The sequence below is a fragment of the Theobroma cacao genome, chromosome 3 (genome assembly GCF_000208745.1).
Source record: "Theobroma cacao cultivar B97-61/B2 chromosome 3, Criollo_cocoa_genome_V2, whole genome shotgun sequence".
NCBI classification, from domain to species: domain Eukaryota; kingdom Viridiplantae; phylum Streptophyta; class Magnoliopsida; order Malvales; family Malvaceae; genus Theobroma; species Theobroma cacao.
Window position 1 is genome coordinate 29,432,932 of NC_030852.1, and position 11,592 is coordinate 29,444,523.

Below are 11,592 nucleotides of genomic sequence, written 5' to 3' on the forward strand. Positions count from 1 at the left end.
AAAAAAAAAAAGGAAAAGAACAACAATGGTCTGCAATAACAGCATGTTCCAAACGTATCATTTTGAGCCTCATATCTCAACATTGTTTACGTTAGGCTTGTCAACCGGACCGTAGCCAGCCTAAATCCTTCCATCAAGGCATTGTCTCACTGTCTCACTCCCAGTCCACCCACGCTAGAATGGACGAAACCCAACGTTCACATTTGGACAATCCTTCCACAGACACCCATGCTCGATTCATTGTTAGCTCTAACTTGTGGCTAAATGGAACAATGAGAAACAGAACAAGATCATGAACACAAGGCAACTTGTTCAGGCTCAATTCTTCAATCATTTCTTTAATTTTATGAGGAGAATAATTGTCATTACTGAAATCATGGAAACTGATAAGGATATATCTCTCAATTTATTATATTTTATTTATCAGAGAAGACCAAACTGCATACAAAGTCTAGGTCTTAAAGGGAGTACACAAAACAAGTCTTGCTCACACGCTATTCAGAATGGAGGCGCTGTAACCATTCCTATCATCAAAGAACTTAGACCAAAGCATAACACCTCCATACTTAGCTGAGCTCTTAATCACCGGAAGTATTTGAGAAGTTAACACATTCGGCGGAATATACCCACTTCCAGCCGCTGCCGGTGCTGCCGGTAACCCCAAAAATATCTTTCCTGCGTTTATGGATGATGTCCACCGGTTCCATGAGTTGACAAGGTTGTTGGTGTTGCCTGAAGAGTATTGGCATGGGCGATTGTTATAAAACTGAATCCAAACATAGTCAAACAGGCCTGTATTAAGGGCAGTCCCCAACAATCTGTCAGGAAATGGACACTGAGGAGCTGCTGTTAAATACACCTTTCTTCCCTGGTTGCTGTAAGCTGATAGATAACGAGAAAGATCATCCCAGTATTGAGTTGAGCCAAGCTCTATGTCAAAATCAATGCCATCCAATACAGCATCGCCTAACGGACGGGAAGACGATGTTCCACCCAAGAAATTGTTCCAAAGATAATCGGCTACATTTTTGGCGTCTGCTTGAGAAGCCAGAGAGTAGCTGCCAACGCCGCCTCCAATAGAAAGCATGACCTTGATTCCTCGGGCTTGGCAGCTTCTTATGCCACTGCTGACAGCGGTGCAGCCATTGGATGCCGGATTACAGTGACCAGCCAAATTAATTTCAGGCGTGCGACCATTGCCAAATTTGTTAAGGAAGGCTATGTTAACGTAGGCATATCTGCCTGTGGCACAGGTTGCAGTCAGGGTTCCCTCGTTGCCGTTCTGGCCCCAGTAGATGGCGATGCCACCAGCAGCATGGGAAGTTTTAATTATTGCTAAGACCAAAAGGAGAAAGAAGAGCGTCGGGCTGGCTTCAGATCTTGTAGCCATTTTTGCTAAAAAGATGTGCCTCCCATTTGTTAATGGGCTTCATATTTATAGAGGGTTTAGGTGCCCCTCCGTCCAATAGAAACGAAGTCTTCTGAAGCAAACAAACATCCACGACTAGAATGTCCATGCCCGTGATTTATGAAAGAATAAAGCAAGTGTAAAGCAGACGAAGCCATAGCATTTCCTATGGCTTTAGAGAAAAGAAATTTAGGCAAGCACCTAGTGAGTTCCTGTTTAAAGTAAATGGCTTATGGTGTGTGGGGGAAGCCGATTTAGCTGACTTTATTTTTTTTTTTTCCTCAGAACTCGGGTTTCTACGTACTAGCGTATCTCATGGACATTTTTCTTCCAGTGTGATGGTATGAAAGCTTTCATGGTAGCTAGCTTTCAATGAGTTATGGGTTATGAAATTTCAATAATTATGAACAATGAACATTCATACAAAGAATTTTCTTTCTACATTAACTTGTATTAAGATGAAGGTTGAAAATGCTAAATAGTTTTGAATTAAAAGTAATAATTTGTGAAATTAATAAAGTAACACATGTCATTATCAATTTGGAACCAAAAACATGTGAAAGAATCCCTTTACTAGGATACAAAAATGAGATAAGCAGGTTTGTCATGATTTCTTTTTTTTGCCTTGTTTTATTCTATAAATTAAATTCTGAAGTAAGGTTTTAAATTTCAAATCTCATTCCTTAAAAGTGAGATATTGGTTTATCCAATCGGATGTGGGTAATTAGAGTTTTACATTTCAAATGAATTGTGCAGAGGTGGGCTCCCTATTGTGGAAACTTTTGATGCCTCTTCCTCATACAAGGATGTAATTTCTACTCTGTAGTTATTGAGCAAAGAAACAAACTTTCCACTCCGTAGTCCGCATTTCATGTGGAAAAAATGAGGTGAAAAGCAGAAGGTCAATAAATTTAATGCTCCACTTCTTTTTCTTCATTTTTTTTCTTTTAATGTTTGACCGTTTGAGCAGGGGTTTACGATTAGTGGAAGACAACCAGCTAGTCAAGTCAACTATGGCCGTACATCCAGAACGGGAAGACCCGAGTGTGCAAAATGCCAAAATGCTTGGGTAAGTGCCAAGTTTTCAGCTCTTGATTTTCCACCAGAAGTACTTATTAGAACCCACTTATAATATAATTTAGATGGATAACTAGTATTTAATATTAAATCTTTGATAAATATCAAATATTAATATTCCAAATGGTACATTTAGAAATTAACATTGATTAATTACTGGATTGAATTAAGTAATTACTTATGAATCGTCAAGGGGTACACAGTCTAAAGACATTTCCCTGAACAATCAATAATGTTCCACTAATTCATTTGACAAATTAGCATACAACCATCAAGTTTGACTTCCAACCAGCCACTCACTAGCAATTAGTAAGATGAGAAGCAAGCTTCAGGTCATCTGAAACAGTCCGCACTCTACAGCTCTGTTCCTATACTGGTTGAGAAGCGGTTCCTCTTGCGTGGTCTTCACCCATCAGCCGGTCAGACATGTCTCCAATCAACTTGCCAACCCCACTCTGCCTGGGATGCCCAAAGGTCTTTATGGGAGTGCAATTTGAACTAACCTGATGGAGGTGGTCACTTGACTGGGATAGCTGCAAATGTAGTTTCTCTCATGGGAAAACAGATACTCGATTGGTTGTAAGTCCTGCCTGCATGAGGAGTACCAATGAGAATTCAACAGAATCGGAGCCATGACCACCACCCTAATCAGAAGTTTAATACACTTGTTCCCGCAAAAATGGGCCCTAAATGTGAGTAACAATGTAAGTCCTGGCTTGTCCATATTTCATATGAGAATATAAGATAAAGGTGAGAAAGTGCAAAGAAGCAATATTTTTGGTTCACTACCAATCTACAAAGAGAACCTATCATAATCAGTGTATCTGAAGAACCATGCATAAACTCATAATAAATGATGAATATTTAACACCGCCTACCTCTCAAGATAAACTGATATTGAACCTGATGTCAAAGCTCACATTTAAGCCATACCCCCATTTCAATCATGAAGGCTTCAGAAAGAATACTGAACCGACCATGCCTTTTTAGTTCCAATGACAACAGAAGATCACTTAGAAGATGATCAAAACGGTCTTACACTGTCAAGATTTTAACTGGAACTAGAAAATTTTTACGGTCCATGCCAAAGCAAGATATGGCCACTGATCAGATCTAGGACCAGCAGTTGTGATAACTGCAACAATTAGGATCATCAGTGATTCAATTTGTCCCTTGATAAAATCATGGCACTGGCAGTCGTACTGCTAAGACCGTCGTACAACAATGTCATGCCAGGTGTGGTTTAAACAATGGACAACTGATGCCTTTTGCTTATAATCCAATATATTGCAAATTCTGAAGCACCTGTCCAAATTGATCACCAGTAATCTCCACATGAGCAAACACCATTCTGGAAATGGTGAAACCGATAAGTATCCCTAACTACGATTTCACGTTCAGCAATTTGTGAAATGAGCTTAGCAGCAATATGGCAATCCCCACAGATACGAAGATTCTTGGTTATTCTAATAGGTGTGCCAGGTTCAGTATTTAAAATGGCAAAAACAATAGCCAACTTCTCACTGTGAACAGCCAGATGGCATTCCTTGTCTTCCTCCTCCACATCATGAAGTGCAGAGTGAGTTTCAGGGACATAACCTGCTTCTTTCATCTTCCCCACCAGCACATCTAATTCTTCATAGATTGCCTTGGACTGTGGATGTGAGCGATCTCCAGCAAGAAAGGTATAAACCTGATTGTTGATCTCAGTATTGCTAGCACCAGCCATTTTCTTGATCCCTTTGCTCTTCATGATTGATCTAACAGTTGTAACATCTTCCCATCTACCAGCCTTTGCATATATGTTTGATAACAAGACATAATACCCAGAAGGCTCAGGTGCTAACTGAAAAAGATGATCAGCAGCAAGGAGCCCGATATACATGTTAGAGTGCATCCAACAGGCACCCAATAAAGTTCCCCATACTCTTTCAGTAGGTTCTATTGGCATCTGTCTGATGAAATTATAGGCTTCCTCTACTTGCCCAGAACGTCCAAGTAGGTCCACCATACAAGCAAAGTGTTCTACACTTGGAATAATCTTATATTGTTCTGTCATCAAGTTAAAGAAATGCCACCCCTGTTCCAATAGTCCCGCATGGCTACAAGCCGAAAGAACTGAGACGAATGCTATGGAATCTGGAGTAAGGCCAGAATCCTGCATTTCAGAGAAAAGAGCCACAGCACTGTAACCTTGGCCACTCATCCCATAAGCGGAGATCAGAGAAGTCCAGGACACAATATCCCGAAACTTCATCTGATCAAACACTGCCTTTGCTTCTTGTAAGCATCCACACTTTGCATACATGTCAATCAATGCATTCTCCAATGCCAAATTCGGGAGGAGTTTCTTCCTCTCTACATATTCATGAATTCGTCTTCCTAGAAAAATAGCCGAAAGATCTCCACAAGCAGGAAGGACACTAGCAATAGTAAAAGAATCCGGTTCTATCCCACATGCCTCCATCTGTGAATATAAATCAACAGCTTCAGTTGACAATAAATTATTCACGAAAACTGCAATCATCACATTCCAAGAAACCAAACTCTTTCTAGCCAACTTCCAAAACATTTCTTTAACGTACAAAATATTATCAGAACAAGTGTTAGTCACAGCCGGCAAGAGGCTGGACATAGTCCCAGCATCAGCTTTTATCCTCAATAACTCCATTTCCCTACAAACATCCAATGCATTATCAAAACATCCATTTTGAGCGTACCCAGAAACCATTGAATTCCAAGAAACCACATCTCTAATTGGCATTTCATCAAGAACTCGCCGTGCTTCCACCAAACATCTACACTTTGAATACATAGAAACCAGCCCATTCCCTGTAAAAAGATTTAGGTCAAGACCAACTTTAATCACAGCACTATGAATTTGCAAACCAACCCGCAAATTATCTGACCCGGAACAAGCCTTCAAGACACAAGGGTAAGTATAATGATCTGGACTAACGCCATGGCTAGACATTTCTTTGAATATAAGAAGAGCATCGTGATAGCAACGGTTGTTTACATAGCTTCTTATCGTGACGTTAAAGAAAACGATGTTCTTTTCAGTGATTTCATCGAATATGTGGCGTGTGACTGTTGGCTCTCCGCAAGCCGCAAAGGCTCTCATCAGTTTGATGCGGAGAGATGGGTTGAAGCGAAGATATTGGTCTTTGAATATCCTGGAATGGAGTTTTTTAAGTGTTTTGACATCTGGGTACTGGTCCAATAAGTTACCACAAAGGTCTTCATTGAGGATAAGGGGAGGAAATTCAGGTTTTGGGGGTGATGAAGGAGCTAAATCCTTTAGTTGCTTGGCAGTTGAGAAATGGCGGCATGGAGGAGTGATAGTTCTCATTAGCTGATGTGGATTTTTGAAAACAAGATTGAAGATTTAAGACAGGCAATTTGCTGGCGAAGCACGTTCTATGGTACACAAAAAAAGCTGGGCTGCCTAAAGCTCCAGCATAGGCCGGCCGGGGAGCTTGTCCCAAGGGTTTTAACGGGCTAGGCACGTAGCTTAAATTTAAAATTCTTACAAGTGGAACGAAAGCTTTAATAAGCTTAAAACAAGCACGTTTTGGATTCCTTTGTCACAGCATAGATTCAGAAGAAAGAAGTCAAAGCCTACGCACATATGTGAAAAGGCAGCCAATGTAAGAATATTTAAAAAATAAAAATAAAAAATAAAACATGCCTGTACAAACAATTAACAATAGACCTCTTATATGACGTTTAAGTTGTAAGTTTACATGAACAAACTAACCTTATGTACGGTTACTCAGGGATAAAACAAATTCTAACTATTTCACAAACAATTAGAGGTTGTGATTAAGATAAACCCGTCTGGTTAAATTTTGAAATGTTAAATTGGCGTATTGATGGCAGCAAACTTTCCTTACGAGGGCCCCAGCAACCTTTCATGTACTGTGTAGTCTGTGTCATAGGCATCCTGTCAACTACAGGAGAAAAGCCTTGATTCTTACTGTATATCATCTTGAAACAAGGCCTTTGAGACAGAACCGTGAGAGTGAGCTCCGCAGTCTCTATGGCCTTCTTCCTCATCAATGCTAATCCGACGAGGGGATGACCGCTTCTTTTCTGTTATTGGGGTCTCACATACCATGTCATAGTTTGCTCTGCTACAGTTCTTCCTTTTTGACAGTTTTCGAAGAGGTTCAGACTTGAGTTTCATTGCCTTCGGCTGCTTTGGAACCCAAACTCTCTGCAAATGTGGCATCCAACTTGTGAAAGATGAAAACCGCCGAGCTCTCTCTCTCCTCTCTTGAGCCTCAATTAATTTTTGAGCATGCTCCTTAGTCCTAATCACTTGGGGACTTCTATTATCATTTTTATGCACTTGAGGGGACTCGTCTCCTATTGAGACTGGTTCATTATTTCTGTAGTTTACATCTTTCTCCGGTTTTTCTTTCCAGGACTGGTTACTGCCCTCACTGTTGAGTAAATGATTAGGCAATTCATCCTCATCATCAAACAGCAACAAATCCATCTTCGTATAGATTTTATCAACTACATCTCTGAGAGATTGATAATACCTGAAATTATGTATTTCAAACTTTATTTAGTATCTCTCCCTAGAACTTTTCTTACAAGCAAAAATAGGCTTCTTCGACAAGGAAAAGACCATTAATGGTTAAACTCACTGTCAGTTCGGAAGAACTATGTAAAATAGCATACTGTATTTGGTACTATCCAGTTTAAGGCTAGAAGACTTATTTAGGTACGATATTCAAGATAACAAATTATTTTTACTCTGATTCACCATGGCTAGCAGATATTTTGCTAAGAACTATCATATACAATCAAGGATGCTGCTTTCCGTCAATTTCTAGAGGAACAAACCATTTCTCCTTATGGTGCTAACTTATCAGTTTCAGGAGAAAAATATACATTCATAAGTCAGATATATGTACCTGCTCTTTATGATTTTTTCCACATACTTGTCAAGCCTCCAATCACCAAAAAAGCCACCCTCAAGATGGCACTGAATAGACTCCAGTAGCAAGCAAATTTGTTTTACAAACTTCTGCCTCATAGGCTCCTCAATAATTGCACCAACCTCTGATTGAAGAATCTCCATGCGAAACAAAATCTGCAATTCATATCTTGTTCTTATTAAGGAAGTTTGTGGGGCTTCGAGCCAATTGTTCACCTTTAAAAGCAAAAGAAGAACCATTGCCAAGCATAGAATGAAACAAACAAAATTCATGTTAAAAGTAAATAAAGAAACAGTGTATCATATGAATATGCAGGGGGATAAAAAGGATACTCTCTAACTATATTAAGGAAAGCAGATCCAGTAGACCTTGAATCAGATGCCTGAGAGAATGGATCCCTCCTTTTATGCATGGCAGCTATGTCCTTTGGCTCTCTCAGTAGAAGTTCGGTTAGTTCAACAGCAGCTTTGCTAGCACAAGCATCATTAGCTTTCACCACAGAGGTTTGACTTTCTGAATTGTCTTCCATTTCATGCTTTTGATATAACCAATAAATAGATGAACTCACAAGTCTCTCTGCAAAAGCCCCTAATTCTACTTCTCCAGATTCTAGCCCTTGTTTAATTTTGTTTGGGAGACTATTGAAGAAATTTTCCAAAGTTTCTGAACAAAATTCATTACCAGCTTCATCTAATATTCTGGAGGAACCTTCTCCTGCTGATGCAGAGTAAGAGGCCGGCTGTTCACTATCTTGGGGCAACTCAATTGGTCTATGATTCATTTCTTCTGTGGCATCCTGATCTGGATTGGCACTCTCTGGTATCTTCAAGCTGCAAGAACTACACTTTTTAATCTGCTTCATCCAGCATTTCAGAAATTTTAACTTCTTTGAGTTATTGCAGTTCCTAGAAAAGTAACTTTCTTCTAAATCTATCTCCAAATGTTCAGCTGCTGCATGAGAGAAGGTACTCCATGTCATCTCATGAAGCAAATGTAAGTTCTTTTTATTCTTCTTCCTTTTTGAAGCACACTTGATTGAAGGTGAGGGGTGAGATTGAGAATCCAAAATTCCAGAAGAGTGCTTGGAATCAACATTGGATTTGCTTATTTCATCGTCCCTTTTTGAAACATATGCAGCCACATCCTCCCCACTATATTCTTGTAACTTGTTGCTAGTGCAGAACTCATCATCTATGATACAAAGCATGGCTGAAGAAACAGTGAAAGGCTTCAGAATTCCTGTATGCAAATCACAATTGCCATCTGAAAGAGATACCAACGCCCAGTAACCTTCCCTACAAAGAAAACTCAAAAAAATTTGCCAAATGGGAACAGGTTTTCTCACCAATGATTCACCCATGTCCCTTGCAAGTATTTGAAGAGCCCTATCTGCAAAAAACTCACCCAAATTATCTTTTGGATCTTTCCGCGAGTTTCCCCAGTATTCTCGAACAATGATTGGATTCAAGAAGTGCCCCTCAAATTTCTCACACCCGTCATACTTCCTCACTGTCCTAACACGTAGTGTCATTACTCCATCAGAATACTGCTCAAACATGGATCTAAGCTTCTGATCATCACCTCTCATTTGTGGATTACTGAATTCAGGTGTAAACAAAACATCACCATTTTTATTTCTGGAACACATTTTAAAATGGACAAATTCAAGCTCACAGCACTTACATTCTAAGGGCTTCCCACTGGCATCTGATATCTCAAGACTCAATTGGGCATTCATCCTTCTACCAGAATCATCGTTAAAATCAAAACCACGAAAACAATTTGATGAAACCCCAATTATCGGATAAATCAAACCAAAAGGAACAAGAGCACTACCTAAAACAATTGAATCCGCAGAACAAAATCCCCAACCCAAACTCCTAATCCCACTCTCCAAAAACCCATACCCCAGATTTTCAAAATCTTCATTTTCCCACGATTGAAACTTTACATCAACCCAACAACAATGAATATCCCTACTAACAAACGCATCATTCACACTGTCAAAAACCCCAGAAAACTTATCAACAAAGGCATCCAAATTCCTCAAACATTCATCTTCCATTTCGACATCAAAAAATTCACATAAACCATTCAAGTGCCTATAAACAGGAGAGAACAAAATTACCAAATTAGACCTAATCAAATCGGAGCTATCAGAGTTGGACAGCGTACCAGCCACCGGATCAGGGATCAGTGGGTCCCAGGCATAGTCATGAACGAGTTGGCGAAGGGAGGCAGCGAGATTCAAAGCCTTAGAAGGGTTTAATGGGAAGGAGGATTTGTTTATTGTGGTGGGGAGAGAAGTGAGGAATTCAGTGAGGGAGTGGAGGGTGGAATCTGGGTGGTTGAAAGAGAGAGAGAGGGAAGTAGAAGTAGAAGGGAGTTTCGAAGATGAAAGGAGTGGGGAAAGGGAGGAAAAGAAGGGTTTGAAAGAGAAGAGAGAAGAGGAGAGAGGAGGGAAAGAGAGGAGAGTTTTGGAAGAGAAAAGGAGGGTTTTGAGGTATGGGTTTGCGTCTTGGAGATGGAGGAGTGGGTTTAAGTCAATGAGAAGGACTACGCGCTGGGTTTTGCTGTAGTCTGTCAATGGGTCGACCACTTTGGCTGCCATTGAAGAATGAGAAACCAACAAGAAAACGGAGATTCTATAAAGAAATCAGGTACGGATTTGACGGGGCTTTCTCAGAGATCTATCTTTGAAACGAAAATGGAGACAAAGTTGACTGCAGAGACAATAAGGAGCGCTGCTGGATAGGCGACGGAGAGAGGAGAAAGCAGCGGAGAATGGAAATAAAACGAGCGCGTTCAGGCTTGGCGTGTGTTGGCGGGAAAAATGGCGGCAAAATAAAGAACCAAAAAACCAAATTAAAGTAAAAACCAAAACCGACGTCGTTTGGTAACATCAATAGTTAAGATTCCGGACCAGTAGACCACCTACGCATGTGAGAACTGAAACTGCAAATAAACAAAAGACAGAACGTCATTTTTTTAAAAGACATTAACCCAAACCTAAACAAATTTATATTTCCCATCTCTAGACCAAAAACAAACCCCATTAATTTGCTAGTAGACTATATATTTTACGGGTTGTTATATATATCAAATACAAATTCTTGTCAAAGTAATAGTTCAAGGCCAATTTCTTTGCTGCAAGCTATATTCTTTTACTTGTCTTCAAATTAATTAACTATAGGCCGTTCATACACTCGATTAATACCCGAGAGAACAGATATGGCAGCCGAAAAATCTCTTTAAAAGCGAAATGAATCAAAGGTGGTGGCAAAAAGTAACGGTCATTATTTTTAATTTTATTTTATTTTATTTTAAAAATGTTTTGATTCGAATCATTGATTCGATATATAATTTTGTATGATTGTTTTTTAATTATTTTTTATATAAAATTTTGAATTTGTCACTGTTGATGATGATAATCATGTACTCATTTTTCATTTTTAGATATAATATATATAGTGTTAATGTTTAATTAATCATTCACTTTATCCGTAAATATAACAAAATGACAATCTTTGAAAGAATTCATAAATTTATCAAATTAAAAAAGCGTGTACAGATGAAATAAGGAAGCAAATTAAGAGAAACAGCCCATTACAACCATTGCAACCAAATTAAATCTTTGTTTCTCTCAACGTCTTGCTTTGCAACAGAATCCGCTCTATGGTTACTGTATACACAAATAAGAATGCTCAAAATATTCTCAGAAAGCATACTTCGGTTAGTTGCCTAGGATATATAAAAAATGGATTTGCCTAATTTATTATTATTAAATTTCTACTATTTTAATTTTTAAATATTTAGTATAAATTGATTTATCAAAAAGCCCCGTGCCTTTCCATTTTGAGGGCTTATTCGATGGTGCGACTCGTTCTGCACCTTTTCCTTTAAAAACTTCTTGGTCTCAAACAAAAATGGAGTTAATTTCTAAATAAACTAATTACGTACCTCTAATTAGGGGTGAGTATCGGTCGGTTTCGATTTCGATAAGAACCGAAATTGACAGAAACCGAAGTTCTTTACGATCGACTGAGATCAATCGATTGTAAAGAAAAACCGATCAACCAAAACCGATTTCGATTTTGATCAGTTTTGGTCGGTTGGAGGGTGGATGGGCTTGACTGCACTGAGCAAGTTAGAAGT

The 11,592-nt window shown here is 39.1% G+C and overlaps 3 protein-coding genes across 4 annotated transcripts; all 3 read right to left on the minus strand.

The window, feature by feature from the left end:
• LOC18605689 (hevamine-A) lies at positions 370-1,416 on the minus strand. Its single transcript, XM_007038845.2, has one exon. The coding sequence runs from the start codon at positions 1,388-1,390 to the stop codon at positions 488-490; it is 903 nt and encodes a 300-aa protein (XP_007038907.2). The 5' UTR covers positions 1,391-1,416; the 3' UTR covers positions 370-487.
• Positions 2,584-5,999, minus strand: LOC18605681 (putative pentatricopeptide repeat-containing protein At3g49142). Of its 2 annotated transcripts, none has more exons than XM_007038836.2 (2): positions 3,364-5,999; positions 2,584-3,171 (listed from the first exon to the last, which is right to left on the minus strand). In XM_007038836.2, the coding sequence occupies exon 1, from the start codon at positions 5,835-5,837 to the stop codon at positions 3,804-3,806; it is 2,034 nt and encodes a 677-aa protein (XP_007038898.2). In that variant the 5' UTR covers positions 5,838-5,999; the 3' UTR covers positions 2,584-3,171; positions 3,364-3,803. The 2 variants fall into 2 exon arrangements, with proteins under 2 accessions (XP_007038898.2, XP_017972918.1); XM_018117429.1 differs by having other exon boundaries at positions 2,625-3,075.
• LOC18605690 lies at positions 6,174-10,189 on the minus strand. The gene is made up of 3 exons (XM_018117391.1): positions 7,770-10,189; positions 7,414-7,605; positions 6,174-7,035 (listed from the first exon to the last, which is right to left on the minus strand). The coding sequence occupies exons 1-3, from the start codon at positions 10,046-10,048 to the stop codon at positions 6,462-6,464; spliced, it is 3,045 nt and encodes a 1,014-aa protein (XP_017972880.1). The 5' UTR covers positions 10,049-10,189; the 3' UTR covers positions 6,174-6,461.

Coding starts and splice junctions, on each gene's coding strand:
- LOC18605681 (XM_007038836.2), bottom strand. CDS start 5,837: ATGAGAACTATCACTCCTCCATGCCGCCATTTCTCAACTGCCAAGCAA.
- LOC18605690 (XM_018117391.1), bottom strand. CDS start 10,048: ATGGCAGCCAAAGTGGTCGACCCATTGACAGACTACAGCAAAACCCAG. Junction 7,606..7,769: donor TTCCTTAATATAGTTAGAGA/GTATCCTTTTTA, acceptor AATAAGAACAAG/ATATGAATTGCAGATTTTGT. Junction 7,036..7,413: donor GAAAAAATCATAAAGAGCAG/GTACATATATCT, acceptor ACATAATTTCAG/GTATTATCAATCTCTCAGAG.
- LOC18605689 (XM_007038845.2), bottom strand. CDS start 1,390: ATGGCTACAAGATCTGAAGCCAGCCCGACGCTCTTCTTTCTCCTTTTG.